General features: G+C 41.1%; 1 protein-coding gene and 2 gene segments (V, D, J or C); 2 read left to right on the forward strand and 1 right to left on the reverse strand.

The window, feature by feature from the left end:
* Window positions 1–441: 441 nt before the first annotated feature.
* LOC117472017 lies at window positions 442–5,160 on the reverse strand. The segment is given in 3 exon segments: window positions 442–919; window positions 4,563–4,583; window positions 5,157–5,160. Coding segments are annotated over 3 exon segments (354 nt in total).
* Window positions 5,161–5,312: 152 nt separating this feature from the next.
* LOC117471937 lies at window positions 5,313–5,970 on the forward strand. The segment is given in 2 exon segments: window positions 5,313–5,439; window positions 5,547–5,970. Coding segments are annotated over 2 exon segments (414 nt in total).
* A 1,567-nt stretch (window positions 5,971–7,537) lies between these two features.
* On the forward strand, window positions 7,538–10,738 carry LOC117471921 (tubulin alpha-1B chain-like). The gene is made up of 4 exons (XM_034117164.1): window positions 7,538–7,646; window positions 8,706–8,934; window positions 9,033–9,181; window positions 9,697–10,738. Exons 1-4 carry the CDS (start codon window positions 7,644–7,646, stop codon window positions 10,672–10,674), a joined length of 1,359 nt encoding a protein of 452 aa, XP_033973055.1. The 5' UTR covers window positions 7,538–7,643; the 3' UTR covers window positions 10,675–10,738.
* Window positions 10,739–12,563: the final 1,825 nt, after the last annotated feature.

Raw genomic sequence — 12,563 nt, forward strand, 5'->3', positions numbered from 1 at the left:
TGACTAACAAAGAGCCAATATACTGCTAATATGCATGTTAATTAACAACTGGTTAATTTGTGTACCTTAATATAAAGTGTTACCCTTTATGCAGATGATATCCTGCTTTTTATTTCTTATCCTGGATTTCTTATTCTAATTAAGAATGTTTGATTAAAGTAAAGGTTAACAACACACGGACATCACACATGGATTTACTTAAACATCAGTGATAAAGAGAGCTGTGTGGTTTACCATTGAAATGTTGATACTATTGATATTGGTACAAATCTTGATTAACAAAAATAAAACTAGGAGGAATCCAGAAGTATATCCAAACCCTTAAGAGCATTAAAAAGTAATATGTGAAATATTGACTTGTTAATGTTGTGACTTTTGTGAATGAATGTGAATAAGGTTCCTTTTATATATAATATCTCAGAGAAAGGGAATCAAAACACATTTTATAATACACACATTCATCTTTATTGTTTTAAAATGTTGAAACCATCGACACAAGCAGAAACAGGTTGATGTTGAAACATGTCCTGAGAGCCAGAGAGCAGACTGAGAGCAGTGTGAGAGAGAAAGCAGAGTCCCAGTGAGTCAGCTCAGGACTGGGAACACTGGTCTCTCCTCAGTGTCTCTGAGAGCGCAGTCTGGGAGCCCTGGGTGGCCTCACAGGTCACAGAGCCCACCTTCCTCCACTGGTCTGCAGAGAACCTCAGGGTGCTGCTCCAGCTGTAGTGGGCGTCCTTCTCCAGCACCCCGGGGCTCCTGCTCTCCTCCCAGCTGCTGCTGCTGCTGCTGCCGTCCACCTTCCAGGCCAGACTCCAGTCTGAGGGGAAGCCCTTGTTGGCCAGGCACATGAGCGTGGCCTTCCCCTGCTGCAGCTCTTCTGTGGAGGGGGCCAGCACCGTCAGGGTGGGACGGACATCACCTAGGAGACACCAATCAGATTAGAGGACAGGGAGCACACAGCTGTCAATCAACCAGCAGACACTGGGACACCTTTACTGTGAGAGCGCTTGTCCTTTAAGGAGTTTCTGTCAGATGTTGGTTCTGCTCCATCAGTCTCTCACTCACACATTGTTTCACTTCCCTTTAAGAAGCCTCTCATGCAAATCAGCACAGAGACACTTCCTACAGAGTCACCTGAAATGTGTCAGACTAAATATTTGAGGTAGTAGTTATCAAAATCATCCAAAACCTGAACTCTACAAACATTATTAAATTATTTAGTGGATAAATGAACAAATACAGGAAACGGAGCAATCAGCTGTGCTTAATGTGAATCTCAATCACTACCCAGTTTTACAAACTTTAAAATAATGTCTGAAAGAATTCAACACTTTTTTTAATATCCATCGTTATCTTTACTCCGTTCATCTGTATTTAAAAACTGCGTCTGTAATTTATTTGAGAACAGAGAGAAGAACAGAGATAGACAATTTCAAATAAATTAATGAAAAATGATCAGTTTCATCATTTCACATTTGAAGCTGTTTAAATGACAGCATGTTGGGAATAAAGACATTTCAAGAAAAGCTGCTCTGACTTGGTCTCAATGATGAAGAGAAATAAAGACATGAATACTAATACTATCTAAACATTACAATTAAAATAATATAAATCTATCTCTCAAACACTCTAACACAGAATTTAAAACGTCTCTTAACATCATATTTAGTTTTTGTGCAGAAACTTACTTCCAACATCCAGTCTGGTTCCTCCACCAAAAGTCCACCACAGTGATACAAAGTCATTGAGCCGCCGTACAAAAAGCTCTCACTGTAGAGAGACACGGCTCTCTGACTTTGACTCACTGAACTAAACCTACCAGCCCTCGAGAAGCTACTTCACCATTAAAGGTGGAAATAATGAATTATTCTGTGTTCAAAGTTCCATAAAAACATTTAAAGGTCTTTTGCTGGAGTAAAGTTAGCCTCTTATGGCGCGTTTCCACTACACGGCCTCGCTCGGCCCCGCTCGGTATGGCTGGGCCGCGATTGGCCTCGTTAGGACCAGCTCACTTTATGGCGCGTTTCCATTACAGTTTAGGAACTGGGGTAGTATCTATAGTAACGCAGTGTAGGCGGAGCGACGCTGCTTAAAACTGCCGTGACGTCATCTTCAATGCGACACAACAATGGAGGATGTGAAGATGTGAAAGCGATCGTTTGCTTGTTTTTTGCTGTGTGGTTTATTATCACAAGAAATAGACAAGAGTTGTTTCGAAAGAGGCGACTTATAGCAAGACGAGGTATAGAAGAAGCTGACGCGAGAGTTCGGGCAGTCCTCCTACGCCGCAGAGACTACAGGACGACTCGAATCACTACTAACTACAATGCTACTTGGTAAGCTAACGTTCGCTAACTAGCAATGTGTTTAGGCTCACGCTCCCTATACGACCAAAGTATTTCAAGTATTTAATTAATTGTAGCTACCACTTTTACGTATTAAAATATGTATGCTTTTGTTTGTGTATTTCAGAAGTTACCGACCGAGCTACCGAGTGGTGGAATGTGATTGTTCCATCTTTCACACACTCAGTGGGTGGAGAACTTCAGGATGCCTGAGGAAAACCTACGTCTACCAGGGGTAGCAGTGGCACACGGTGCAGAGGAGGGCAGGGACATACGAGAGGGTCTGAAGCGCTACCTGAATACCTAGAATGTATAACGTAATACCTAAATATTCATTGTATTGTATTGAACATAAATACATCTTTTCTTTTTCACATACATGTGTTTGTCAAATTATTTAAACCAAAAAAATGTTATCAGAATTGACTATTTAGTAAATATTTGAATTTCAAGCACCAGTACTGCCCCCATAATAATAATAATCTAATAAATTAAGCAAATATCAAAGCAAACTATAAACATAAATACAAAAGTGTAAAACACAACAGAACTATATTCATAAATGCAAGTGTAAAAAATTGTTAACATGGATGGAGGCTAAAGTATCCACAGCATAAAATAATATGATTATGATGGTTTGTCTGAAAGACACAGCCTCAAGGTTCAAGGTTTTTTATTTTGTCATACGAACATAGCTAGTGTAGTTATGACAATGAACATCTTAGGTCACAGGCTCCTCCAACAGTGCAACACAATAACCCAGATCAACAGAAATATAGTGCAAGTAAATATTAAGCGCTGTGCACCGCTCTCTTTGTATAGGTGTTTTCTTTTGTTCTCTTCTCTTTGAAATATATAAGCAATGTGTTTGAGTCTAGCACAACGAGGGTATTACAATTGAGTAATTTTTACTACATGTATTTATCATGTATTCTTAATACCATTATGTAATGTTATGTTTTAGAGGAGGACCTCAAGCTAGCAAACTCAATTTCAAACAGTATGCAGAGTTGTCCTGCTAAAGAGTTAAAATGTATTATTTAACCAAGTATTTATTCTCTTATTTGCTTTAATTGCAACAGATGATAAAGGTTTCACTGTGATAAGTATTCTCTTAAATCCATAAACCCCTGTACAGTGCTTTGTGGACGATGGTGTTTATGATATTTCTGACTGCAGAGGGACGCCTAGATGATGCCATCTTTCTGTGTGATCGCTGGTGGGTGCAATTATTTATCAACAAGCAATAAGATAAGACATGGCATTGATTCTGCTGGGCCAGTTGCCGTTCCTGCAGGGCCAGATCCTCCTCCTCGGTTTGTGCTGTTGATGCAGAGGACGTTGTTCGGAACTGTTCCTCCTCGCTAGTCCCAATGTAATCATCTAGAACAGAAACATGACTTGTAAATTCCACAAACTACTGCAGCACAATACTATAAATAGCAACAACAACTATAGAAAAGACAAACTGAACGTAAACAATGGCACATATGGTGTTAGCAAACAATAGCTCTCGCTAATGCTATCTGCCTAGCTAGCCTTCGGGGCTCCATAAGAGCATGGGTTGTCGAACATAAATGTAAGGATAAAATAGACTTATTTGTTAGAAGTGAGCTTTAGAACAGATAGGGACACAAAGCTTTCAAGCAAATAACAGAGCGTTAGCAAAAACGTACCATGCAGACTCCAGTAACGCCAGTGTCTGTGTAGAGACCTCCTGAAAGACTTTGATATTGCGAGTTGTCCCGTCGAGCACCCGCTGGACCTTATCATCTGCAATATAATGGACGTCGTCACTTCCTCGACCGACCATGGTGTGCTTTTATTTGCCATTGTTGTAGCTCCTCTGTTAACAAAAATGCTGTTTGTAAAAATGGATTATCTCGCGCGCAGATTTTGACGATTCTCTCCGACCAATCAGCAGCCGAGAGCGTTGACGTCACAAACTCAGCCCGGTTGTCTTTGGCCCTGGCCCCACGATTTTATGAGGCCAGAAAAACTGTGAATTAGGACCCGCCGGCCGGTACTAGGCCAAGTGGAAACGCAACCACAAACGGGCCGCTGACGTCACAGCCCTCTTAAACCGGGCTGTGCCATTAGTTCAGAATATTTGATAAGTATGTATACAATGACATGGAGAGGTAACTATTTCTCCGTACGCTGAATAATACGTACAACAGAAGAGAAATTGCTCTTATGAATTAACATTTGACTTACTTCCAAACTCCAGTCTGGTTCCTCCACCGAACGTGTACCACAGTGATACAAAGTCATTGAGCCGCCGTACAAAAACCTCTCACTGTAGAGAGACACGGCTCTCTGACTTTGACACAAACAAACTCACCAAACACATCCACAGTTTACCCACTTGATATAATTACTGCTTCAAATGTTTGAAACAGATTCACACACTATGGAAAAGTATCTACTGTTTCTCTATTGAACCTTTTAAACATTTAAAACAAATATCTACTTATCTCTTCAGTTTTAATGAAGATTCTTCTTTTGAATACGAATTGTTCACAAAATATGTTTAGTTTCACGATTTTATCAACTTTTAAACATCAAAGTAATTGATTACTTAAATGAAACAATGAACGTCTAATAAAAGCTATTCATGTTATACTTCTGAATGTGCCTCATTTCCATAAATACATGTTTGCTTTTCCATCAGGATCAATAATAAATCTCCATTTTGTTTTTCCTAGGTGGTATTGATTATTAGGAGTTATGAATTTGAGCTTTTCAATAAAATGAACTACAAGAAAATGTGTCCATTGAACTTAAAGCCTCATACAAGTGAGCGCTGACCCATTCCTGATCAATCCTCTGACAGAGAGATGGATCCATTGATAAACAGCATCATCAGAGTAATCCAGGTCCCTGTTGGAGTCAGAGCATTTCCATAGAGAGACACTTTGCATCAGCAGCACCATGCTCCAGTACTCTGGGACACTTTATAGTCCTGAGAGTTGAGCACTGGATGACTGACAGCTGTCCTTCATGACAACAGAAGCCACAGAAATCCTCCTCATCAAGAACATGACTCTGATCTGCGTCCTCATCTGGACTCTCCTCTGCTGCTGCTTCACAGGTAAAGTCCAGAGAATCAAACTCCTCTCCTCTGTGAACATCCCTCCCTCTGAAATGAAGCGGACAAAACCATGACGCTGCTTTATGTCTTTGTCTCTGTATCCTCAGAGTCCAGAGGCCAGTACACAGTGACTCAGTCTGGAGCAGTGAGCTCTGCTCCGGGACGCTCCGTCTCCATCACATGTACGACCAGTCAGAAGGTTCATGGTGGGATATATTTAGCCTGGTACCAACAGAGAGATGGAGGAACTCCTAAACTGCTCATTCACACTACTAGCACTCGAGAATCAGGGATTTCAGACCGTTTTACAGGCAGTGGATCAAACTCTGACTTCACTCTGACCATCAGTGGAGTCCAGACTGATGATGCAGCAGTTTACTACTGTCAGAGTTGGCATTACCCCAACAGTCAGCAAGTGTTCACACAGTGAAAAAGCGTCGTACAAAAACCTCCCTCAGTCAGACTGAACAGGAACTGAGCTGACTGCTGCAGCTGGAAGCTACACTTCACTGAGGACACACACACACACACACACACACACACACACACACACACACACACACACACACACACACACACACACACACACACACACACACACACACACACACACACACACACACACACACACACACACACACACACACACACACACACACACACAGACATATATATCGGGGCAAAGCAGCACAGAACACTTAGGGGAACACATAGCATCTCCTTCTCCACACGGCTAAGCTGCCAATAAAAGCTGATACAGAGCAATATTTGGCAATTTGTTTGGCTTTTCTCTTTGACATTCCAGCAATTCTCAGACCAATCATGGTGTATTTATATACATGGCCAAGACTTCCGAATATGAGTATGCTATATCTACACTTGTACCCAAAGCTGGTTATTACATTACATTACTTGTCACTTGTTAGACGCTTTTATCCAAAGCGACTTACATACTCAATACTGTGGACAATCCCCACAGGAGCAATTTGGGGTGAAGTGTCTCAGGGACACAACGACATGCTGACTGCAGTGGGGTTTCAAATAAAAAATCCTTGTTTTGAAATAACTCTGTCCCCAACAGCAGCACAAACTAAAATAACTGGAGAAATGTTCAAGTCCACAGGAACCTCAAACGGTTTGGTAATCATTTATGTAAACAAGTATTTCCAAGGCACACTTTTATATGATCATTATAGTTATACAAAATAAGAGAATAACAGGTATGAAATAATTCCAACTCATACTATAGTAACACACAAATACAGTTTAAAAGGGGAGTGATTTGTAAAATATGCATAAAGAAAAAGTAAATCTGTTTACAGTTCTGTTTCATATGGGTATTGTTGAGAGATGTATCCATAGATCTATAGTCCCTAATGTTGCTCTCAAAGTGCACCAGATTTATGCATTTAACTTCAACATTTAAAACAAATCTTCCCGGGGGAGCATGCCCCCGGACCCCCCTAGAGGAGGTGAGGACCCCCCTAGAGGATGTTAGGTCCAAGGTGTTTACATGCTTATTTATACAATATGTGTGCTTATGCTAACATCATAAGACAAAAGTTGGTTCCATGTTGTGTGAAGTGAGAACGCACTAGAGTGAGGGGGGCCCCCAAGCCAAAGCTCGCTTAGGGCCCCCAAAAGACAAGGGCCGGCCCTGCCCACACCCCCTGTCAAATTGTCCCACCCACATTGAGGATGCTTCCTACGCCCATGCTTAAATATATATATATATTTATCGTAATTCAAATATGAACGTCAAAAGTCGGAATATGCCAATCTTTTTTTCTTATTATCTTATTTGCTAAACGTTCTTGTATAGTAATATGCATGTGTTGTATTATTCTACGACGACTATTTATTAATGTTCAGCAATAACCACGTTTTCCCAGTACATCCATGGGACTGACGTTCTTAGGTGGGGTGATTCCGCTTTGAACAGGAATTTTGTTAGCCAGTGTTCTTGTTTTCCATGTGCTCAATAAAGTTTATTTAAAAAAAATTCTAAAGAATTCAACCAATCAGAAGTGGACCCACTTGTCTTTTCATCCAATCAGATTCCGCAGCAATTGCGATAAATAGCCCCGCCTAGAAAAATACACCTGTTACTTCTTACCCTGGACTCATACAGGCCCTGCCGTGAGAGATAACTTTGCCTTTTCCTCTTCTTTATCGAAGCCCTCTGTCTTCACATCTTCAGAAAAATGGTGAGTACGATAGTACAGGTTTTCTCCACGTAGAGGATGTGTGTTTAACCAAATGCAGCGCTCTGAACGTATGTCATCATGCGAAAACGTAACCAGCTTAACGTTTTTTAACCGCTTACTATTTAAAGAAGACTCATCATTTTTATAGTGAAACAAAAATGTTACGGTGTAAGCTGTTAAATCAAGCTTCGTCATTAATAAGTCGTTTTAACTGTGGTGTTGGTAAATTTAAGTGTAACTCGACGGCACAGTCAAGATGTTGAAGTGACGCATTTACAATCGGCGCGAATTGTTGGAAATAAATATACTTCCTGTCTCATTAGTGGCCAGGTTTAATGGTTTCATATTTAAAACATGATATGAACACAGATAAAACATTTTTTTCTGAATTTCAGTGAACCAGGGCGTTTTTACAACGTAGGCTACGTCTGAAATGATTACATCAAAATATTTTCTTTCATTACATAGACTGGGTCAAGTGGATTTTATTTATTGACGTGCTTTGCAAATGCATTTTTCCGGCGTAACCTGTAGTAATTATTGTATTACGAAAAACAAGATAAGGACTTTGTGTTCAAATGTGTACTTTATTTAGGTCGAATTAGATGATTATTATGTGTGTTTACGTTCTGGCCTGCCACGCCACTCGTCTCCTAAAGGGGTGTGGCAGTGGCGCAATCCGTGTGACACAGTTGCAGAAAATGTAAATGCATAGTCTCGTCTCTTAACACTGGCCCACATTCACGTCCAATCGTGCCACCTGTCTGCCAACAACTGCGTCATTGTGCTTTCGGTCTTACACGTATAAACAGTATTTAGCCTCTTTTTTTTTGTTAATTATAACTGTCTTTCTCTTCAGATGACAAATGTGTGCGTCAGGTGACTTAAATCATGATATGATGTTTGGTTCTTATTAAAATAGCCTTTTTCTCTAGAGCAGTCCTTCCACATGTGATGATATGCCACTAGAATGTATGTTACACTGTTTTTGTACAAGAATCAGCCACTAGGCTTCCTTTTTTATGATAGTTTCTTAACAACCTTTTTTTCCTTTTACAGCGCGAGTGCCTCTCAATCCACGTTGGTCAGGCTGGGGTGCAGATTGGCAATTCCTGCTGGGAGCTTTACTGCCTGGAACATGGGATCCAGCCGGACGGCAGGAAGCCTGGTGACCAGAACATCTCAGGAGGAGGAGGGGACGATTCCTTAAGCACCTTCTTCATGGAGACTGGAGCTGGAAAGCACGTCCCCAGAGCAGTGTTTGTTGACCTGGAGCCCACTGTCATCGGTACATTCTCATTCATTATAAATGATAAAAGTATCATAAATGCCTTTTCCCCCTCTGTCATTCAAAACCTTCAATAATCTAATGCTCATTACCCTTAGATGAGGTGCGCAAGGGGACTTACCGCCAGCTGTTTCACCCTGAGCAGCTGATCACTGGCAAGGAGGATGCTGCCAACAACTACGCCCGAGGACACTACACCATCGGCAAGGAGGTCATCGACCTGGTGATGGACAGAATCCGAAAGCTGGTCAGTACATTTAGAACAGAAGTCCATTTTTCTGAAGAGTATTAAATGGAAATGAATCAGTTTATTGCTAAGTAGGTTTTCACATACAAGGAGTATGCAATCATATTGTGGTGAATGGCAAAAATAAGTATTGCAAAAGCTAAGTGTCATAACTAATAATAAATATGTTAAGTATATCTTTTAAAATGTAGAGTTGTACAGTGTTTTAAACAAACACAAGACATAACAATCTGGTATCACTCTTTCAAAGTGAGCATATTTCCCTGATTCTGGCCCACTTGCATCGGCTTCCTCCACCCTGCAGAATTCAGTTTAAGATCCTCCTGATCGCATTCAAAGCCCTCCATGGTATGGCACCCTCTTATCTCTGATCTGTTTTCATTGAATCTATATGTTTACATGCTGTGCACTAATACGCTTTTTTATCATTAGCTGTGAACCCTTGGCACTGCTGTCTTTGTATTATATAAATACGTTTATTAATATTATTTCATGATTTTCTCTCTTTCTTTCAGTCCGACCAGTGCACCGGTCTTCAGGGTTTCCTGGTGTTCCACAGCTTCGGAGGGGGCACCGGCTCTGGTTTCACCTCCCTGCTGATGGAGCGTCTGTCCGTCGACTACGGCAAGAAGTCCAAACTGGAGTTCTCCGTCTACCCAGCTCCCCAGGTGTCCACCGCTGTGGTGGAGCCCTACAACGCCATCCTCACCACCCACACCACCCTGGAGCACTCTGACTGTGCCTTCATGGTTGATAATGAGGCCATTTATGATATCTGCTGTAAAAAGCTGGATATCGAGCGTCCCTCTTACACAAACCTGAACAGGTTAATGAGTCAAATTGTGTCCTCCATCACTGCCTCCCTTCGTTTTGATGGTGCCCTCAATGTTGATCTGACAGAGTTCCAGACCAACTTGGTGCCCTACCCCCGTATCCACTTCCCTCTGGCCACCTATGCCCCTGTTATTTCTGCAGAGAAAGCTTACCATGAGCAGCTCTCGGTGGCAGAAATCACTAATTCCTGCTTCGAGCCAGCCAATCAGTTGGTGAAATGCGACCCACGCCACGGTAAATACATGGCCTGCTGCCTTTTGTATCGTGGCGATGTCGTTCCCAAAGATGTGAACGCTGCCATTGCCACCATCAAAAGCAAGCGCTCCATCCAGTTTGTGGACTGGTGCCCCACTGGTTTCAAGGTGGGCATCAACTACCAGCCGCCCACTGTAGTTCCTGGTGGAGACCTGGCCAAGGTCCAGAGGGCTGTGTGCATGCTGAGCAACACCACTGCTATTGCAGAGGCCTGGGCTCGGCTGGACCACAAGTTTGATCTGATGTACGCTAAGCGTGCCTTTGTGCACTGGTATGTGGGTGAGGGTATGGAGGAGGGAGAGTTCTCTGAGGCCAGAGAGGACATGGCCGCTCTGGAGAAAGATTACGAGGAGGTTGGAGCTGATAGCCTGGAAGATGAGGATGAGGAAGGAGAGGAGTATTAGAAAGCTTTATTGATCTGTTTTATTAATGTCAAGAAAATAAAGTTGTTCATTGACTGAACCTGAACCTATGCTTTCCTCTCGTCTATAAATACACTGTTAAACATGACCTATCTGCCTAGATGGGTTGTATGTATTCACTTGCTCAGTTCAATCAAACATGTTTTCACACAGAGATGCTATTGCTCAATTCAGTCACTTGGAGGCAGTGGTGTTTAACATGTATATATCTTTTCTCTGAACAGACCAGTTATGGCAATCTAGTTAAATGCTAGATTAATCACTACATTATTTCTCAACATCAGATGATTCAAGAGTACCATTTGCATATCTTACATTGACTTATTTAAGATTGGATTTGTGCTTTACGTGACAAGAACAGAGTCCTAACCCCGGCCTGATCTCAAATAGGGTGTGGTATTCACTCTGGCCCAAGGGAGGGATAGTAGTGAGGCGGGGGGGTGGGGCTCTCATGCTGGCAGACAGGTGGTGTTTAAGAAGACTTAGTTCTGCTGTTCCCAGACCGGAACATGAATGAAACTGAAAGCAATACATTAGGAACCATGTAAAGCCAACATTGAAAAAGGCTAAATAGTGTTGTAAGGACATTAGTGTTTTCACAGGTGTTGTAAACGTTTTTTTTATTTTCAGTTCTGTAATCATTCACCATGTTCGGTTACAAATAAATGCTTTTTCTTGACATTAAGCAGATATTTAATGTCATTAAAACGGAAACAAAATGGATTCTACAATACACTGACCTAAATGAATACTTTCCTATTGCACTTTCAATTGCCTCTTTGGTAGTTGATGGATTTTCAAATGGCTTCAAATGTTTGAAACAGATTCTCACACTATGGAAAAGTATCTACTGTTTCTCTATTGAACCTTTTAAACATTTAAAACAAATATCTACTTATCTCTTCAGTTTTAATGAAGATTCTTCTTTTGAATATGAATTGTTCACAAAATATGTTTAGTTTCATGAAATATATAAAATATATTTTAAGATCAAGTTTAATCATCTGATTCGTCTGTACATTGCTGTTTTAGTCTGTGTTCTTCTAATTAGTGTCTACAGTCTATGCTATTGAGCTGTTTAGAGCCATGTGGGACAAAACCTGATCATGCCCCTCCCTCTCACTGTCTAAGTGAACGGTGACTGTAAAAACTACACTGCGCATGCTCAGAGTATTTTCCTATTTAATGTGTGTGGCAAAAAAATAATGACCATAGGGGCACTGAGCTGCCATCCCCACCATACGTCATCTCACATCATTCAGAGCTGATTGGCTGTAAGTACGTGTGCCGCGAAAAGTGTGGTGTGTGTGTGAAGAGGAGACGAGAGAGCTGCAGTGACGCGTCCTAAAACCCGGAAGTAAGCTGCGCATGGCTTCCCTCGACAAAAAAGAAATGAGATTTCTCCATAGGATTTTAGAAAATAGCTCGAAATAAGATCTGTGGGAAACGTACCTGTTAGATAAATGCACGTTTTGTTCAGCCGGATAATATCCACATGTCTACCCTACTTTTATAATTTTTGAATAGACATTTTTGTCCAGAAGGATAGGCAAATGGAATTCATCTTCAAGTCAAGGTAAGACCGCAATTTTATTGAAAATGGGATCTTACTAAGAGAGAACAATTCAATATTTAAATGATAAAATTACATTTTTTGGGTATCCTTTTGTTCAACTGTCTGTTTAAAATTAATCGAAGCATCAGACAAAAAAAGCTTTTGAAAATAATATATTTTGGTTTAGGTCAAAATATAATATTTGTAAACCTGAAGAGTCAGTGCCAGTGCCTCAGCAGCCATGAACCTCACTGCACGTCACTGCAGAAGCTTATAGACATCTAAGTTTTTTGTGCCCTACCACTTTTGTACATAT

Source organism: Trematomus bernacchii, unplaced genomic scaffold (assembly GCF_902827165.1).
Source record: "Trematomus bernacchii unplaced genomic scaffold, fTreBer1.1, whole genome shotgun sequence".
In the NCBI taxonomy this organism is placed as follows: domain Eukaryota; kingdom Metazoa; phylum Chordata; class Actinopteri; order Perciformes; family Nototheniidae; genus Trematomus; species Trematomus bernacchii.